The 19,322-nt window shown below is 45.0% G+C and overlaps 1 protein-coding gene across 1 annotated transcript in view; it reads left to right on the top strand.

Annotated features, from left to right (window-relative positions):
* The window catches only part of LOC130474230 (cation channel sperm-associated auxiliary subunit gamma-like), an 87,410-nt gene that overhangs the window by 19,784 nt on the left and 48,304 nt on the right, over positions 1-19,322 (top strand). Inside the window, exons 7-12 of the mRNA XM_056845765.1 lie at positions 11,354-11,525; positions 11,659-11,796; positions 16,463-16,579; positions 17,446-17,538; positions 18,459-18,588; positions 18,904-19,015. Coding sequence (XP_056701743.1) covers positions 11,354-11,525; positions 11,659-11,796; positions 16,463-16,579; positions 17,446-17,538; positions 18,459-18,588; positions 18,904-19,015 — 762 coding nt within the window. The remainder of the gene's footprint in view (positions 1-11,353; positions 11,526-11,658; positions 11,797-16,462; positions 16,580-17,445; positions 17,539-18,458; positions 18,589-18,903; positions 19,016-19,322) is intronic.

The raw sequence follows: 19,322 nt of genomic DNA, 5'->3' as shown, positions 1-19,322 counted from the left end.
TGGGAACAAATTGACTTTACCTATCAGATACGACGTGGTATTAGGAATCAACTGGCTCAAAGGGCACAGCCCTTGTATTGACTGGGGGGGTGGAACTATAAAATTCTCCGATCCTAATTGTGATCAACACCGTCTCGAGGTAGCTGTTGCACCTCCATCGGCCTCAACTTTAGTCCCCCCCTCGCCCTTTCCTCTACCTGCTGAATATCGAGACTTTTTGGACGTTTTTGATGTACAGGAATGTGATGTACTTCCCCCCCCCCCACCAGACAGACTGTGCTATTGAAGTGGTGGGAAATGAAAAACTGCCCCAAAGTAAGATTTATTCCATGAGGGCTACCAAACGTACCGTGTTACGTGAATTCTTGGACAAGAATTTAGCGAGGGGTTTCATTCGGCCGTCTACCGCCCCTTCTTCGGCCCCTGCCTTCTTTGTGCGCAAAAAGACGGGTGACTTGCGCTTATGCATCGACTTTCGGAAACTCAGTGCAGTCACCCAATCCAATGCCTATCCCATCCCTCTGATCTCGGATCTCTTGGGACAATTAAGGGAAGGGTGCATTTTTACAAAACTTGACTTGGTAGAAGCCTACTACAGAATCAGGATTCGAGAGAGCGACGTGCCTCTCACTGCCTTTTCCAGTTGCTTTGGCATGTATGAATTCTTAGTGATGCCTTTTGGATTAAAAGGGGGCCCAGGGGTCTTCATGCAATTCATTAATGAGATCCTACATGACTTGTTGTATAGGGGCGTGGTGGTTTATTTGGATGATATTCTTATTTACTCTAAAACTATGGACGAACACGTTGCCTTGGTGAGAGAAGTATTGCAACGCCTCAGAGACAATCAGCTCTATGCTAAAGTGTCTAAATGTGAGTTTCACCAAACACAGTTAACCTTCCTGGGCTATATAATTTCACACCACGGACTTACCATGGATCCTGACAAGGTACAGTCGGTAACCGATTGGGAACCACCCTCCACCCATAAGCAGGTTCAGCAATGTCTTGGGTTCGCTAACTTCTACAGGGGGTTCGTTCCCAACTTTACTCAAATCGTACTCCCCATCACGGATCTCCTTAAGACTAAGGGGAAGGGCACCGCCGCCACGTTGCCCTCAGCCAAAATCGACTGGACCCCCAGTGCCAAACCACCTTTGATACTCTCAAACGACTGTTTACCTCTGAACCAGTGTTGAAGCATCCCGATCCTGATCAAATGTTTATAGTTCAGTTTGACGCCTCAGACGTGGCAATGGGGGGGCAACTTTTACAGCGGGGGGGATAGTCTTCTGCATCCCTGCGCTTACTTCTCTAAAAAGTTCGTGCAATCTCAGCTCAACTGGCCAATCTGGGAAAAGGAAGCGGCTGCCGTCCACCATGCCCTTACGGTGTCGAGACAATTTTTGGAGGGGTCTAATGTCCCTTTTGAAGTGTGGAGCGATCACAAGAACCTGGAAGCAGGGACTTCCGGGCGGAGACTGAGCTCGCCAGACGCGAGCTTTTCGCGGCTTCCCAACTGCTTCCATGGAGACCCCCCCAGGCCTGGGGGGAGTGGGCCATATAGGAGAGACCCTCCATAAAGCCCCCCCCGGTCCAATTCCGGGGGTCCAACTGCCAGCAAAATGCCCGATGTGCGTCTGGTGAAGAAGGAAGCAGCTGGGGGTGAGTCTACTGAGACTATGGCGGCCGTCCACTCAAACCTTCCCTCCCCCCCACTTCCGTTTTTTAAAGAACTCTTTTAAAACAATATAAAAACAAACCAAGAATTACAATAATTTTAGAACTCATTCTAATATTGAACTGAGTTTGAATACCTGTTGGAGGGGGCTGCGTTCGAGCGAAGACAACTGGAGGGGAGAAGAGAGAGGAGAGGAGGGGGGGAATTTTTCTTGTGGCTGTATGTTTCAAGCTGGAAGCGGCTGAGGCTTCCCTTCTGGGTGTCCGTCCCGGGAATCAATCGTGGGTCTCTGTGCAGCTGCCCTGGTCCTGTTGGCCCACCCGGGTGTGGGCGGGCGGATAGGGGCAGGGCGGGCTGTAGGAGACCGGGCAAAGAGGTGGCGGCGGCGGCGCGGCGGCGCAGCGGCAGTTCCAGCTGGAGATTCGGTTTCCTCCCTGCTTTCTTCTCGACCCCCCTCCAAGAATTACAACGTTCGTATGGGATTTAGCTCCGCGCCCCCAGGATTATATTTTTTTCTTTTCTTTTTTTTTACTTCTCTGCTGCAAGGCTTTTGATCTGAAGTGGACTTGAAACGGTGCAAAAGGGAAAAAAATGGAGTCTGGCTGTTAAAGTTAACTTTCGTTTCTCCTTCTGAAAGAATTAAAGAACGCTTTGCTGCCCTCCTGTGGCTGTTGGATCAACTGCAGTTAATTTCCCTCATCTATCTCCATCCTATACCAGACTGAGACTCTGGGTTTTTTTTGTTTTTTTTTATTCAACGACATATCAACTTTTAAAATAATATATCACTGACAATCATAGCTTGAGCTTCAAGGGAGATAATAAATGAATTATTATTGATTTTTTCATATGCAATTTATATAACCTCCTTTTTAAAATACACTGACTAATTTCACTATTGATATATAATCCAATCAGTTTTATTTTTGAAACTATATAAACTAATATTGTGATTTGATCTAGTATATTGAATGCACAGTAAAGTAATGAATTGTCAGATTTAAATATATTTGCTTTTTATGTTCTGTGGGAGGGAGAGTGAACAGAATACCACAACTTTTAGTGTGTGCAATTTGAACTGATATTTTTTCAGGTTCCTTTTAATTACTATGAGGAAGAGATTTACAAGTTTTGCACATCGACAATCGCAGAAGCTGAAAGGTAAACAACAACAAAAATTCTTAGAAGAATTCGTAGTCTCCGAAGAAGAAGAACAAGAGGTTAACGTTGCAAAATTTAAGCCTACATCAGAGACTCCACAGGACGAAAAAAATAAAAGTTCGGTCATGGCCAAAGAAAGTCAAGATTTTTTTCTGCGCACACAGGAGATGATACTGGATATGAAAACTTCTCTACAGAAATCAATACAAGATTCAGAACAAAAAGTTGCTTCAAAGTATCTCTAAGGTTGAAGAGAAACTTGAACTTAACTCTCAAGAAATTGTTAAAATTAAACAAGCAAGTCGAAATCGAGACATCAGTAACACAACATACTACAGAACTTCTGGAACAATCGAAAATAATTCAAGATCTTTCAATCAAAGCTGACGCTCACGAAGTGAAGCTTAGGGACAAGAACATTAAATTTCGCGGGATTCCTGAACACTTTGGGAAAGAAAGCCTAGAATCAGATATTAGGACACTACTCCATGATAATTACGATTTTGAAGAAGACGATACTCTTTTGGAATTCTGTTATAGAATAAACTCATTCTATGCCACCAAGTATAAAAAACCAAGAGATATATTGGTGAGATTTGTTCACAAAAGAACCAGAGATTTGCTGCTAAAGACACAAAGAGACGACCCATTGATCTGGGAAGGGAACTCAATACAGATCTTAACTGATCTTCCGAGAAGCGTTCTAACAAAAAGAAAAGAGTACAACGATTTGAAGCAAGAATTGGCTAAGCGACAAATTAGGTTTCGTTGGCTTATTCCATATTCATTAGAGATCTCCTTGCCGCAAGGGAAAAGAATAATCCATAACCAACTTCAAGCAAAAGACTTACTTGAAGAAATAAAAACTTTAGAAGACACTGCTCCAAAAGACTCTGAAGATTCCCCAGAAGAAGGCCCTAGCAAACCCCAACCGACTCAGAAGGGAAAAAAACAACCGCTTGAGAAGCGAGAACTCAGAAAATACAAGAAGACTCCTGAAGGAGACAAATCAAATCAAGCAGCTGCTTTGTGGAATTGAATCTTAATCTCATCATGAATCATTTACAGATAACATCACTGAATATCAACGGCCTTAATTCTCGTAACAAAAGAAAAAGAGTTTTTCATAGCCTAAAAAAGCAAAAGAAAGACATTGTTTGTCTTCAAGAAACCCATATAAAAAAAAAATCATGAAAAAATTCTACACATAAATCATCTTGGAACTCCTTATCTCGCATCGGCTCAGGTGAAGAAGAGAGGCCTAGCCACTTACATCAATGAGAAAGTTCTGACAGTAAAAACCCACATAGCAGACCCAGATGGACGCTATCAGATTTTAATCCTTTTTGGATCAGATGGAATTTGCTTCACAATAGCACATATCTATGCTCCGTACGCTGCTAAAGAAACTTTCTACGAAACATTGTTTAAGAATCTTGCAGAATGCCATCAAGGAGAAATCATAATTTTAGGAGATTTCAATGCAGTTGCGAACCCCACGATTGACAAGACCCATAGCAGCACATCCGGGAAGTTGCCGAAGAGTGTTTTTAAATCAATAAAAGAATTTGATTTAATTGATATATGGAGAATGAAAAATCCAAAAACAGAAGATTATACCTTTTATTCAAATCGTCACAAATCACACTCAAGAATTGATATGTGCTGGACCTCCAGATCAATGACAACAAGTGTGGAGAAGATACATATTGCACCCAGGATATTGTCAGACCATAATCCAATTGAACTGACCTTGATAAGAGGCAAAACAGGGATCAGAAGATGGCGGATGAATGATCAAATACTGCGGAATAAGCAAACATTCGAACAATGCAAGCATGATCTGAAAGAGTTTTTTATTTTAAATAAAACAGAAGACATGTCCGATCTTGTTATATGGGACGCCAGCAAAGCTTTTATAAGAGGGAAAATGATAGCCCTGAACTCCAAAAAGAAAAAAGAAAGACAGAAGAAAATCAAAGAATTACAAGATCAATTAAGAAAACTGGAAAAGAAAGTCCAAATTAAGCCAGATAAAACTATTCTACATGACATTAAGATGACTAAGCACCAAATAGAGTTGATAGAAACAGAAGAAATCAAAATAAAAGTCAAATATGCTAAGCAAAGGTTTTTTGAAAGATCAAATAAACCAGGTCGTTTCCTAGCCAATCAACTTCGACAACAAGAGAAGAAAAGGAAGATAATCGGTGCCAAAGCTAACGGGATAACTTACAACAAACAAGAGGAAATCGAAAAAATATTTGTGGAGTACTACAAGTAACTTTACTCGAAAGATGATCTGCGAGAACAAGGACTTTCAACTTATTTAGCAGATGCACAACTACCTAAACTATCACTAGAAGAACAAGAGATTCTTAACCAGAAGATAACAACTCAAGAAATTGTAGATGCCATTAATAATTTAAAACCAGACAAGGCACCTGGTCCAAATGGCTTAACACCACAATACTACAAGTTGTTAGAACAACAACTAATTCCGGTTTTACTCTCTCTTTACAACGAGGTAATTGAACACGGCAAGATCCCTCTGTCATGGCAGGAAGCACATATCTCTTTGATCCCAAAAGAAGCTGCAGATCAATATCTTCCTCAAGCTTACAGACCAATATCGTTACTGAACAATGACTATAAAATTTTTGTCTCTATAATCACCAAAAGATTTCAAAAATATATCGGAAACTTGGAACATCCAGATCAAACAGGTTTTATTCCTAAGAGACTAATGAGAGACAATGTGAGACTGGTTCTTAGTGCAATAAAATATGCAAAGTCAAAATCATTAAAAACAGCAATGATATTTTTAGATGCAGAAAAAGCTTTTGACAACGTTTCTTGGCACTTTATTGTTAAAACATTACAACAAATGGATTGTGGAGAAACTCTACTTAAAGTTTTCAACACGATATATTCGGCGCAAAGAGCTCGTCTCTTGATCAACGGTCAGTTGTCAACAGAATTAAACATTACAAAAGGTACAAGACAAGGCTGTCCTCTTTCTCCATTTCTATTCGATTTATCAATGGAGGTCCTCTCAAACCATATAAGAAATGATCCAAAAATCAAAGGTTTAACAATAGAAAATGAAGAACACAAAATCAAAAGCTACGCAGATGACGTTGTCTTAATTTGTCAAAACCCTGAACAAACAATTCCACATGTTTATAATCACCTCATCGAATATGCAAAGTACTCCGGTTATAAACTTAACAAAACGAAGACGAAAATTTTGACTTTCAATCTAACAGCAGATGAAGACAAGCATATTGAAGATATCACCGGATGTCGAATTACTAAAGAACCAGTTAAATATTTGGGTGTCAACATATCCTCACAAAACAATACACTTCTAAGGTCAAACTACTTGAAAATTTGGGGAGAAATAGAAAAAGATTTGAGCTTATGGTCAAAAATGAACATCTCATGGATAGGAAGGATATCGACGATAAAGATGAATGTTCTTCCTAGACTAAATTTTTTATTTCAATTTTTGCCGATTGACATCCCTGATAGGACACTAGAAAACTGGCAAAAACAAGTTAACCGATTTGTTTGGAATGGGAAAAAACCGAGAGTCAGATTTAAAGTCCTTCAAGACGAAAAGAAAAGAGGAGGGCTGGCATTGCCTAATCTCAAATTATACTACCACGCTGCCTGTCTAACTTGGATAACCGAATGGATAAAACATCCTAAAAGCCGGCATGTTATTTTAGAGCGGGCGGACTTGGGACAAGTTTCCATAAAGTTTTGTGGGACTTCAAATCAAAAATTCAAAAAGACAAAGTATCAGAAGATTGCGATGTCAAAACAGTGTTACTGAAAGTGTGGAAAAGATACAAAAAGAGAATGTCCTTCTCCGCCACCCATAATGTCACCAACTGAAGCTTATCACGATAATGTTAAACTGAAACCGGGTGTTCATTTTACCTACAATGATATGATAGAGTCCACGGGAGAAATTAAGACCATGATCAAACTTCAAGAAAAATTTCAAAAGTTGAATTGGTTAACTTATTTACAATTGAGGTCCAATTTGCAAAAAGACTGTTTATACCCACAACCATTTCGTGAATTAACAGAATTTGAGCAGTTAATATCTAAAAATGATTCACACGTCTTAGGAAAAATATACAAGCTTCTCCTGAAATACGATACAGAAGAAGAACAAGTGAAAACAAATATGATAAAGTGGATGCAAAATTTCGGAGAAATGATCAACATGGACCTATGGGAAAAACTTTGTTCTTCCGAATTGAAATATACTGTCTGTCAAGAAGTGAAAGAAAATTGGTACAAAACTTTTTACAGATGGTATCTGACTCCTAATATGCTTTCCCAGATGACAATTCCAGGGAAAAAAGGTGCATGTTGGAAATGTCAAGAGTCAGACGGCTCTTACTTTCATGTCTGGTGGACGTGTTCAAAACTACAACTATACTGGAAAAGAATTCATCGGGAACTACAGATGATGTTAGATATGAAGTTTACATTTGATCCTAAATTTTATCTACTCAGTATAGTGCCATCAAATTTACCTTTGAAATCGCATGACGTCTTCAAATATGCTACAACAGCTGCCAGAACAATTTTAGCAAGAACCTGGAAACAAACTCACATACCTGAAATTGATGACTGGAAAGAAAAACTTCTGGAATATGCAACCATGGCCAAAATGACTTTTGAATTAAATCCCAAACCTAGTGAATCTACTGAGCAATTCGAGGAGAAGTGGGCGTCTTTCTATACTTACATGAAATGCAGCTAACCTAAACGAAGTATGTTTAAACATTATAATAAACTCTGTATTATATTTTCTTATCTCAATTAACTGCCAAGTAGAATATGAATTTTTAAAATATTAGAAATCAGCCTGATGCAAGTATAACAAACTAAAGATATTCTGTAATTATGTTCTATTCAGAAATCATTTTACAATACTGTATTGTTTTTATAATGATAACGTTTACCCCTTCCCTTTTTTCTCTTCCTGTACCCTCCAATTATATAAATAAAATAATAAAAAGTTAAAAAAAAAAAAAGAAGAACCTGGAAGCACGGGGGCCTGGAAACTGTCCGCGAAACAAGTTCGCTGGGCAGATTTCTTTGCTCAGTTCCGTTTCGTATTGAAACATGTCCCGGGGAAACAAAATGTCCTGGCTGATGCTCTATCCAGACTTCCCCAATATCCAGCCAAGGTTGAACGCCCCACGGAGTCCCTGTTCACTCCTGCTCAAAGGGGTTTGCTACCCACTCTAGCAGTCCAAACCCAAGCGCAAACCCGGCTCCCACCGCAACCCCCACAAGGGGGGGACACTTCAAACCCAACCACACTGGTCAGCCCGACCATGCCACCCCCTCGCCTCCTTTGCCAGCTCCGTCGGCACCCAGTCACTCGGACAATCCAGCCGTCCAACCCCCCGCAGGGACGTCCCCTCATTCCACCACAGAGCCCACACCGCCAGATGGGTTGGATCTCACAGACTCTTTTTTAACCTCACTTCGTTCCGCGTACCAAGCCGAACTCCCTGAACAAACCTTCCCCTCCGCTCTAACTGAACGTAGAGGCTTATGGTACAAAGACTCTAAGCTGTACGTGCCTAAAGAGCTCCGAAAAGATGTCCTACAGCTGGTCCATGGAGCCAAGACCGCGGGACACTTTGGGTTTCTAAAAACATTGCACTTGTTACGGAGGCAGTTTTGGTGGGCGGGCATGCGAACTGACGTGGATTCCTTCATTCGCAGTTGCTCAGTCTGTGCTACGGTAAAAAGGGGCCAAGGGAAGCCTCCTGGATTGTTGCAGCCGCTGGAGACCCCCACTAGACCTTGAGAGGTTATTGCTATGGATTTTATGACTGACCTCCCCCTCAGAGAGGGGAAAACTGTACTTTGGGTAATCACGGACCTGTTCTCTAAACAGGTGCATCTGGTCCCTTGCACAGGTGTCCCATCCGCCCCAAAACTGGCCCGCCTCTTTGTGTCACGTCTTCCGTCTACATTCCTTTCCGCGCAAGGTGATCAGCGACTGCAGAAGTAGCTATGTGGCTAAGTTCTGGAAAACTTTCTTAAAATTAGTGGGGGTGGAACAAGGACTCTCAAGTGCTTTCCACCCCCAAACCGATGGCCAAACCGAACGGGTAAATGCTGTATTGGAATGCTACTTACGCTGTTATGTTAATTATCATCAGGATGATTGGGTTGAATTGTTACCCTTTGCTGAATATGCTTATAATAATGCTGTGCATTAATCAACTGGATTTAGCCCCTTTCGGGCCGTTTATGGGCAAGACTTTGGTCCCATAAGCCATAATGATGTCTCCAGGGTGGAGGGGGGAGAAAGTGTTGCTGACTGGGTGCACACGATTCAACCAACCTGGCCTTGGCTGGTACGTAATCTAGAGCGAGCTAAACGTAAATACAAAAGTCAAGCTGATAAGCATCGCTCACCGGGCAAGGACTATTCAGTAGGAGACATGGTTTATTTGTCCACCAAGAATCTACGGTCCAACCGCCCGTGTAACAAACTCAGTGCCAAGTGCGTGGGTCCCTTCCCCATTGCTCATATCATCAACCCAGTCACTGTGGAACTTTCACTCCCAAAATCACTCAGGAGAGTCCATCCTGTCTTTCACGTCAGTTTGCTGAAGCCACACATGCCTGCCCCTGAGTGGCATCCTGAACCACTTCCTGATGTACCAGTGATGATTGGGGGGGAGGAACATTTTGAGGTTGCAAAAATCCTGGACTCTCGCGTCCGTCATGGATCTCTCCACTACCTGGTCCGTTGGAAACATTTCGGTCCCGCCCATGATGAGTGGGTACACGCACGTGACGTGTCAGCACCCCGCTTGGTCCGCCAATTCCATACTGCCTACCCTGACAAGCCTGGACCGGTGGTGGACGGTGGGGGGGGGCCCTAAAGGAGGGCAGAATGTCAGGCCTGCTTTCCACAGCTCTAAGCAGCCTGTCAGACTCTGACTGTTTACTTTCGGTTCTACCAGGTGCCTCTCAAGGCCAAGCTTGCTAACTGCTGAATTCCTGTTCCAGTGCTATCTCCCGTGGGAACGGTTCCTCAGTAGAAGGGAGGCCGCCTTGACCTGTTGTGAGTAATGCTTTCCCTTATAGGCCTACCCCGTGCTCCCAATTGCCATTCGTGCCAATGTACCTGTAAGCTCTGCATACCTGTTTGTTTTCCATTAAATCAGCTCTCTTTTGGACTCTTTGTCTCTGGATGCTGTTTGTGGGATTACCACGGGACAAGTACTTACACATTTCCACTAATAATATTCAAAACAAATTCAGGTTGTAAACTCCACAGGTAATGTTCAATATTACATAGTCACATTCAGGTTGTCAGTTCTATAGATAATATTCGGTAGATAATATTCAAGACAAGTTCCTAGGTATATACTTGTTTTGTGAAATGCCTTCTTCAGATAATGCTCCACACTTGTTTTGTAATGCCTTCTTCAGTTCATGCTCTACACTTGTTTGGTGAAACGACTTCCTCAATTAATGTTCTTTAATCCTAATAGAAACATATTAAATATAAAGAGATTGAATTTAGAAATCCACAATAGTATTTAATAGTATTTTTTGATAAGAGGTACTACTGTATGCTATTGCATTTGATATTTCTAGTATCTTCATTCCCCCTTGGGTCTACTGTTTGTACCACCTGGAGGTTGACAGCCCTACACGGTGGCAAGACTGTGGGGTCTTTGGGCTTTTGCCAGGTGGCTTCCATGAGCACTTGAGTAAGCATCTCCATAGATGGCTTTAAAAGGGGATTAGAAAGATGCATGGAGGAGAGGTCCTTCAGTGGCTGCTAGCCATGGTGACTAAAGTGAACCTCCACATTCAGAAGCAGTCAACCTCTGAAGGCCTCAGCCTCTATGGCAAGAGGCAACATCAGGGGAAGGCCTCGGCCTCTATGGCCTGTTATTAGACCTCCAGAGGAACTGACTGGCCCTTGTATGAGACAGGATGCTGAACTAGATAGACCACAGGTCTGATCCAGCAAGGGTCTCTTTATGTTCTCCAATGTCCAGCTGGCAGAGGTCGAAGGGGACTTGGTGTTCTGAGGAAGGAAGGAGCAGATTGAATGGGCAGCAGCACAGAATCCATCAGTAGCAGATGATGGAGTTTGGGTTTTTGTGTGTAGGCCGCTGAGACCTAAAGGTTTGCATGGCCGCTTTCAGACGGGCACATCTGTTGTCCTCCATGTTCTTCTCTGCCACTGTTTATTCCCAGGATTCAGAGGATGTTCCAGAGCCTTTGCCTGTGTTAGCAGAGTGGATTATATCTCTTTGTTTACAAATATGTATACGCTGTCTTTCTGGACAAGTGCTCAGAGCTGTTTCCTAATAGGATTTCTAGCTCTATAAGAGACCTGGAGAATGAGCATGGAAAAGAAGGGTTTTTTTTTTTCCAGGTGACACTTCCTCCGAGTAAGACATCTAGTCCCTCTTGTCCCTTTGGTGTTCGTTGCAGGCGGCCATCGACAGTTGCTGGATTAGTAGCCGGAAGTGCCGCTGGGACCAGTTTTCTTCAAGCATCGTCGACACCGTCTCCACAGAAAGCACCCTTTTCATCCGCCAAAACCAGCTGATCTATTACTTCACAGGAAATTATAGCGCCTTATACATGAACGCCTCAGGATCTGGTGAGTGGTCTGGGGAAGGCAGGAGATGGGCCCAAATTTCCAGGTGCCCTCAGATGAAGCCCTTGCTGCCCCTTCGCTCTTAAGGCGACTGCCGGCCTTTGTCCTCTTGATGTTTGCTTTGTTGTCTCTCTAGAGCTGTGGACCCGCATACTGGCCAAGCAGTGCGTGAGGAAGCTGAACCCGGTGGATTTCCCACATAATAACACCGAATTCGTGCTTGCCCTCGGCGGGGGCTGGCAGGAAGGCGAATTCTTCCTCATCTCGGTGTCAGGTGGTGTCGGACTTGGCCTCTGTCCAGTTGCCAGGGGTCATTGGTGGAATAATGCAGGGGAAAGGGAAAGAGTTTCTCGGGTTCTCAGGGGTAGGGCAGAGTTCCCCAACCTTTTTGAGGTCTGGAAGCACCATTGGAATTTTGAGAGGGTGTGGAGAGCGTCACCCCCAAATGGCTACCACAGGAGTCAGAGCCAAATAATAATATGGCTGCTGCAGGAGATGGAGCCAAAAACAATACTTCCCTCCCACTTTGCAACCATGGGAAACCCTTTCATTTGAATGAGGAGATCCAGAGACAAGCCCTGCCTTGCAATGGCTCCACCCACTTTCTGAAAAGCTTGGCGAGTGCCAAGCTTTTTGGGTAACCCTGGTCAGGGAATAGCATGACTGGCTCTGGCCTACCTTGGCTGCCATGACTGGTTTCCCTGCAGCTCCCTCCTTGCAAGGCTGACCCAGAGGCCTGCCTTCCCTGGAATCTGTGCTTCAGGAAGCGCTGCAGAGAGGCCCAGTCTCCTTCCTGCCAACCCTGGCGCTCAAGTTCCTGGGGAGCTGCCCAGCATGGTCAGCATTGTATGAGAGTTGTGTTCTAAGTCCAGGAGGCCACAACAGCTGGGGAAGCTGCCTTGCCAGGTAGCCAGAGCTAAAGGGAGAAGCCAGGAGCTGGGCAGGAGAGGTGTTGCTTCAGCGCAGGGTTTTATGCCCGGCTCTGCAGCCTGGCCCTTCCTAGAGCCCTCGTAGTTCCTGGTGGGCAAAGATCAGCAGGGAGCCAGTGAACACAGTAACCTTCCAAATTGTTTTTTTTCGCCAGATGGGATTGTGAAACAAGTCGCATCCAACAGGAAGTCAGCATGTTCTGTTCTGGGAAGTAGGTCCTTTTGGTAATCTTTGCCTCATTAAAAAAGATGTTCTAAATCACCACAGGGCTTCCCCAAATCCAGAGCTTCTCAGAGTTTGAGACAGCAAAATTCTCCTGGGCCGTGCCCTTCAAAATGCTACAGATTGTGAAGTGCTGGGAAAAGTTGAAAGCAGCAGGAAAAGAGGAAGGTGGATTGACTCTATAAAGGAAGCCACGGCCCTCCCTTTTTGCTAGACCTGAGCAAGGCTGTTGATGAGAGGACGTTTTGGAGAGCTTTGATTCATAGGGTGGCCATGAGTCGGAAGCGGCTTGACAGCAACACACCCACCATCCACCTCCCCCTGTAGAATCAATTTCTGTTTAAGTTTAGAAGCAGCAAACCTCATTTTATAAGTGTTTCATGAAACAGGAGTGCTAAAAAAAAGCAGATTGACATATTGACCATGTTTGGGAGTGGAATTCAGGACAGGCCCAGCTTGCCTGGGTATGTAAACCTACACTCCCTTCTGTCCTTCAGTGTTACTCCTCTGAAGTTGCCGGCCACAGCTGCTGCCGAAACGTCAGGAAAGAAAATACCAAGACCACGGTTACAGAGCCCGGATAACCTATGAGAACCACACTCTTTTTATTTCTGATATTAGTTTTTATTACTTTATTTCTATCCCTCCCTTTCCCGGCAAAAGAGTCCTGCTTTGTGTTTGTGGCACGTTGTACTAGTCTGGATTATGGAAGAGTGATAGCAGTGACTGCATGTCTTTTGTGGAGGCTGGCTATCTTCCTGAGTTAGAATCCCACTTTATTAATATTAGTGATTGGCAAATCATTGAATACATGAAGTTGCCTCATCCTGAATCAGTCCATCAGTCCATCACGGTCAGTATTGTCTACTCAGACTGGCAGCGGCTCTCCAGGGTCCCAGGTGGAGGTCTTTCACGTCACCTGCTACCTTGTCCTTTTAGATGGAGATGCCGGGGATTGAACCTGGAACCTTCTGCATGCCAAGCAGAGGCTCTACCACTGAGCCATGGGCCCTCCCCATGGGGATTCATTTAATTTCAAGAGGTTGCATATATTTGCGTTAGCTTTCATTTCGAACCAGATTGTTTTTTAAAATAGAAACACATATCATAGCTGAATCTTTGAAAAAAATTATTTAATTAAAAATATTAGATCTCTTTGAGGATATATCTGTTTGTTATGAGAGCAAGCATGGTGTAGTGCAGTGATGGCGAACCTTTTAGAGACCGAGTGCCCAAACTGCAAGCCAAAACCCACTTATTTATCGCCAAGTGCCAATACGGCAATTTAACCTGAATACTGAGGTTTTAGTTTAGAAAAAACAACTCATACATTCACATATTTTGTGTTAAAAGAAAAACACAATAACAGGGCTTTCAATGATACAAACAACTTTTTATTAAAAGGTAAAAGTTTGCATTTGGCATGCATCCAGGACTCGTCCTCTGCTCAGCCACCGGACATTATTGTACATAAGTAAACAATTATACTGTGCCTGAACCTCCTCAAGAAGTGCTTGAAACTGTCGACAGTTCAGAGCACGAGCCATGATGTAATTCACCATTTTTGTGACATCTTTGAGGACATCGTCAAATTTTTTGAACAATTAATGTGATTTTTGCTGTTGTGTGCATGCTGATAATTTGTCTACCCTTGGCTCGTACTTTGTAAGTTTGAGAGCAACACATGCAGCACTCAGGTCATCTGTTAGCCTGTTTCTGGTGTCAGATTTGATATAATTCAAAGCTGAAAACAGCTGCTCACAAGCATAAGATGATCCAAACAAAGTAAGGAAAGCAATCCCAAGTGCTTTCATTGACTTAAAATTATTTGGCAGAGAATTCCACACTTTAAGGATTTCATTTTCAGAACTAACTCTGCTGTCCTTTGGCATCCCTTCTATCTTCTCAAGTGTTTCACGCAGGTCATAGAATTTATTTTTCCAGATAGAGCTTTCTTGAAATTCTATTAGCTCCATTTCCAGATTTTCTAAATCTAACCAGTGTAGGCAGGAAAAATCAAGTTCTTCAAATTTGGCTTTATCTGGAGAAGTAAAAAAACATAGGGTTGAACACATGAAGCTGCCTTATACTGAATCAAACCCTTGGTCCATCAAAGTCAGTATTGTCTACTCAGACCAGCAGCAGCTCTCCAGGGTCTCAGGCAGAGGTCTTTCACATCACCTACTTGCCTAGTCCCTTTAACTGGAGATGCCAGGGGTTGAACCTGGGACCTTCTGCATGCCAAGCAGATGCTCTACCACTGAGCCACAGCCCCTCCCCTTGTCTTCATATTACGGAACTGTAAAAATCTGTTACTAAAATTCACCTTTGCAGCTGCTACAATGCTAGAAAATTCCTTGTAGATTTCCTGACGGCTTGTAGGATTGTCTGCGAATGTAGAATTTTCTAAATGCTTTTTTAGACGGGCGGGGCCCCAGACAAACTGAAGATGGGCGGGGCCCTGACAAACAGCTGAGCTGCCCCGCAGCTCAGCTGAGAGGGGGCGTGGCAAGGTGCTCGGCCACAGCCTCCCGGTCCAAAGTGAAGACAGGCGGGGCCCCGACAAACAGCTGAGCTGCAGCCGCAGCTCAGCTGAGAGAGGGAGGGTCTTGCCCGGGTGCAAGGAGAGGGAGGGCGCCAGCATAGACTTGGGGAGAAGGAGCACCGCCCTCAGCGCCCTCACCACGGCAACAGGGCGCAGCCCTAGGCAGATGCGACGGGTCCGCTCGTGCCCACAGAGAGGGCTAGGTGTGCCGGCTGCGGCACGCGTGCCATAGGTTCAACAACACGGGTGTAGTGGTTAGGAGTGGCGGACTCTAATCTGGAGAACCGGGTTATGAGAGCAAGCCTGGTGTAGTGGTTAGTCGCGGAAGACTCTAATCTGGAGAGCCGAGTTTGATTTCCCACTCCTCCACATGAGTGGTGGACTCTAATCTGGAGAACCGGGTTCAGTTCCCAGCTCCTCCACATGTAGCCTGCTTGATGACCTTGGGCTAGTCACAGTTCTCTCAGAACTCTCTCAGCCCCACCTATCTCACAAGGTGTCTGTTGTGGGGAGAGGAAGAGAAGGAGATTGTAAGCCGCTTTGAGACTCCTTAAAGGTAGAGAAAAGCGGGGTATAAAAACCAACTCTTCTTCTTATAAAATGGTCCTTTAACACACCAGGGATATTCCAGAGAGGCTGTTACCACAGTGGCACCACAGGGTCCCCCTGCCTTGGACCCTGGCTGTAACGACAGCAAGAGTGGGTATAAGGTTACCCCGTGCCAGTCCTGCAGGGCCCGCTTGGTTCAGCTTGCTCCAGGGCCCTTTAAGGTCCAAGTAAACCTTATCTCATCCTCACAGTTGGGACTACCTAGACCTTAAGCAAAAAAGCCAGGTTTTCAGAACGAATCCCAAGAACATGTAATTGTTTACTGCTGGCCTTCCAATCAGAATCCTTTAGGAGCTACTGGATGAAGCATTACCGGTTCCTAGATTTCTAGATCTGATCTGGATGGCCCAAGCTAACCCAATCTTGTCAGATTTCAGATGCTAAGCAGGGGTTGGCCCTGGTTACTACTTGGATGGGAGGCCACTAAGGAAGTCCAGGATTTGCTACGCAGAGGCAGGCAATGGCAAACCACCTCTGAACACCTCTTGCTTTGAAAACCCTATGAGGGGTCACTATAAGCCAGCTGCTACTTGGCACTTTTTTCACCACCACAACCACCACGTTTCTAGATGCCCACCTGCCTCCTTCCCTGAAGGAACTCTCTGCCTCTGAGATGTGCCTTCTTTATTTCTAGAACGGTGCAAGCTAAAGTGGGTCGTGTTTGCTACCGAAATAAACAGATTCTATCTGCTGGTAGAAACGACACTTCACGGCAACGTTTCTGCTTACTACACCATGGCATACCACCAAGGTGAGGATGCTGTTTGTGGACAGTTATCAGTACAAGGCACAGATGGGCTCCGTAGGTTGAAGACACAAGGGTCAGGGATCCCTACTGGGGAGTGTGTGTGTGTGAGAGAGAGAGAATGAGAGAATTGACATCAGTTTGGCAGAAGGTTACTTACGAAGCCTTGCTGATCTAGTAATTATGTGAAAATCTTGAGGGAAGTTAGGCGGATTGGCCGCAGGGGTCACCCAGCAAGGTTTGAGATTGAGTGGACTTTTAACCTGGTCATGGGCCTTCCAGCGACAGCGTAGCCTCGTGTTGCTCTAGAGGAGGGCTCCCCAACCTTTTTGAGCCTTCGGGCACCTCTGGAATTCTGACATAGCCTGGTGGGGGCGGCCACAGAACGGCTGCTGCAGAAGCTGGAGCCAGGCACAAAATGGCTGCCCTGGCTTACCTTCAGCCACACAGTGAAGATCCTTGTGCTGTGGTGGCAGCTGCTGCCAAAGCAACGTTTTTTGTTTCTTTTAATCTGCACAGATTAATCAGAAGCCTCTCTGGGCAAAAGCCCCACCTGCCCCCGCCCACTTCCTAAAAGCATTTGGTGGGCACCATGGTGCCCATGGGCACCACACTGGAGGCCCCTGCTCTAGAGCGTAGTGGCACCCCTGATGTAGAACGTGCCCAGAGCCTTGGACTAGCGCGCTGGAAATCTCCAGGATCGCAGCGTTAGAAGTTGGGCTTCCTTTGGGGAGGGGGAAGAGAGGGCAGGCTATAGGGGTTTTAATAAATAAACAAGTTGTCTGGGGATCTCGGCCTGTTAGAAGCTGTCTGCTGGTGAGTGGCTTTTGCTTCATATTTCTCACCTGGATTTTTTTCTTTTTGATTTGCAGACACCGAGCATTATGAGGTTCTTTCCTTGACTCCTCAGTTCATACCTGAGTGTAAGAAACAGTATTCTTTGAGGTCCATTTATGACCGTGAGGGTAAAGCCAAGATTTGAGTCTGCAGTCCTGTACTGAGCCCCCCATCCTTGACTGCAGGAGGTCCCCCGTCTGTAATTAGAATAAAGTAGGGGTCCCCAACCTTTTTGAGCCTATATGCACCTTTGGAATCGCGACACAGCATGGTGGGCGCAGCAGCAAAATGGCAGCCACAGAACCGCTGCCATGGGAGGTGGAGCCAGCCGCAAGAATGCTGCCACAGTGGAAGTCCTTGTATTGTGGCAGCTGCTGCTAAGGCAACATTTTTTAAAATCTGCACAGCCAATCAAATCTCCAGTGGCCAATCAGAAGCTATGCTGGGCAAAAGGCCCATCTGGACCCACCCACTTTTCTAAAAACACTTGGGAGGCACCAGGAAAGGTGTCAGTGGGCACCATGTTGGGGATCCCTGGAATAAAGGATGATAGTTTCCACCTGAAAGCATTTCCTCTGGGGGGGATGCTTCACTTCGTGCTCTGGGAGTGGCACGGTATAGCGGGGAGGGGGACTTGTAATGGCTCTTCCATAGCTGTTGAGCTCTGTTCCCTGGCAGGCTAACCAAAGAGGCAATCTGGCCCCTGATACTCCACATGCTGGGTTTTGTTCTTGTTCTTTGTGGTCATGTATGAGAAGGAGCGGCCCCTCCTCAGTAGAGGAATCATCTCCTGTCAGCCAGACCTGCCTCATGTCCGTTTGGGAGGGGAAGCCCCGAGGGAGTTAGGACAGCCTCCTGCCTCACCTGAGCATGGGAATTTCTGGGACAAATCTCCTTTTTCAAAATATGGCTTCTTCTGGGAACCTTACCTTGAGGTTGAAAGCATGATGAGTGGCCGGGAAATAAGGGGGCCTTCCACTGTATCCCGAACCAGAGAGAAGATGGCTGTCTCCTCAGGCTCAGCCCCACCTCCCTCTTTCCTTTGCAGCCAATGATCAAGGGTTTGTGGTGATAATCGGGCAGGTGAAATATACAAATATCCCCATGGTCCTCCAAGGCATAGCCTATAATCCCTTCAGCCGCATCTTCTACCTCTGGGGGAACGTGATATTGCAAAGGTAAGAGACTCGTGCTATTGAGTGGGCTACTTTGCCGGCCTCCTCTTCGTGCCCTGGATGCTGCAGGGGGCTCCTGCCCTTCTCTCTCTCCCCCCCCCCCACTTTCTGCATTGGAGGCAGACTTGCAGTTTTCTGTGCGAGAAACAATAGCAGCAAGACCTGCTTCACGGCCTTTCAGAGAAGCATTTGTAATGCGTGAAGTCTGGCAATAATACAGGCTCCCTTAGAGTCCGGTGCTGTAACCCCCAGTTCAAATCCAGGGATTCTGCGATGGGGATGAGTTATTTCTCTCTCACACCCCTTCTTGCTTTATAGTACCGACTTGAAGAGTTACCTCTACCTCTCCGACTTCTTCAGCGATTCCCCCGTCAAGTATTTTATTCACTCCTACAGTGGGCCTTTTGCATTTGTGACCGAAAACGAGGAGGTATGTCTGCTTTGCCTGTCTTGGGTCCTCTTGGGCTGTCCCCAAGACCTATCTGGGGATGAGTCCCAGGGAGGGCCATTTATTTATTTAAAATATTTATTAGCCACCTTTCTTCCTTATGGAGCTCAAGGCAGCTTACAATATAAATAATATCCATAAAAATATATAAAAACCAAAATTTAAAATCACAATTTAGGACTGCTTTAATCAAATGTAGTCCTAAATAAAATCTTCCTTCCTTCCTTCCTTCCTTCAGTTTTGTACCCCACTCTCACTCCCCGGCCAGGGGCCAGGCTCAGGGCGGCTC

Source organism: Euleptes europaea, chromosome 3 (genome assembly GCF_029931775.1).
Source record: "Euleptes europaea isolate rEulEur1 chromosome 3, rEulEur1.hap1, whole genome shotgun sequence".
NCBI classification, from domain to species: domain Eukaryota; kingdom Metazoa; phylum Chordata; class Lepidosauria; order Squamata; family Sphaerodactylidae; genus Euleptes; species Euleptes europaea.
This window is presented reverse-complemented; position numbering and strand designations above follow the sequence as displayed.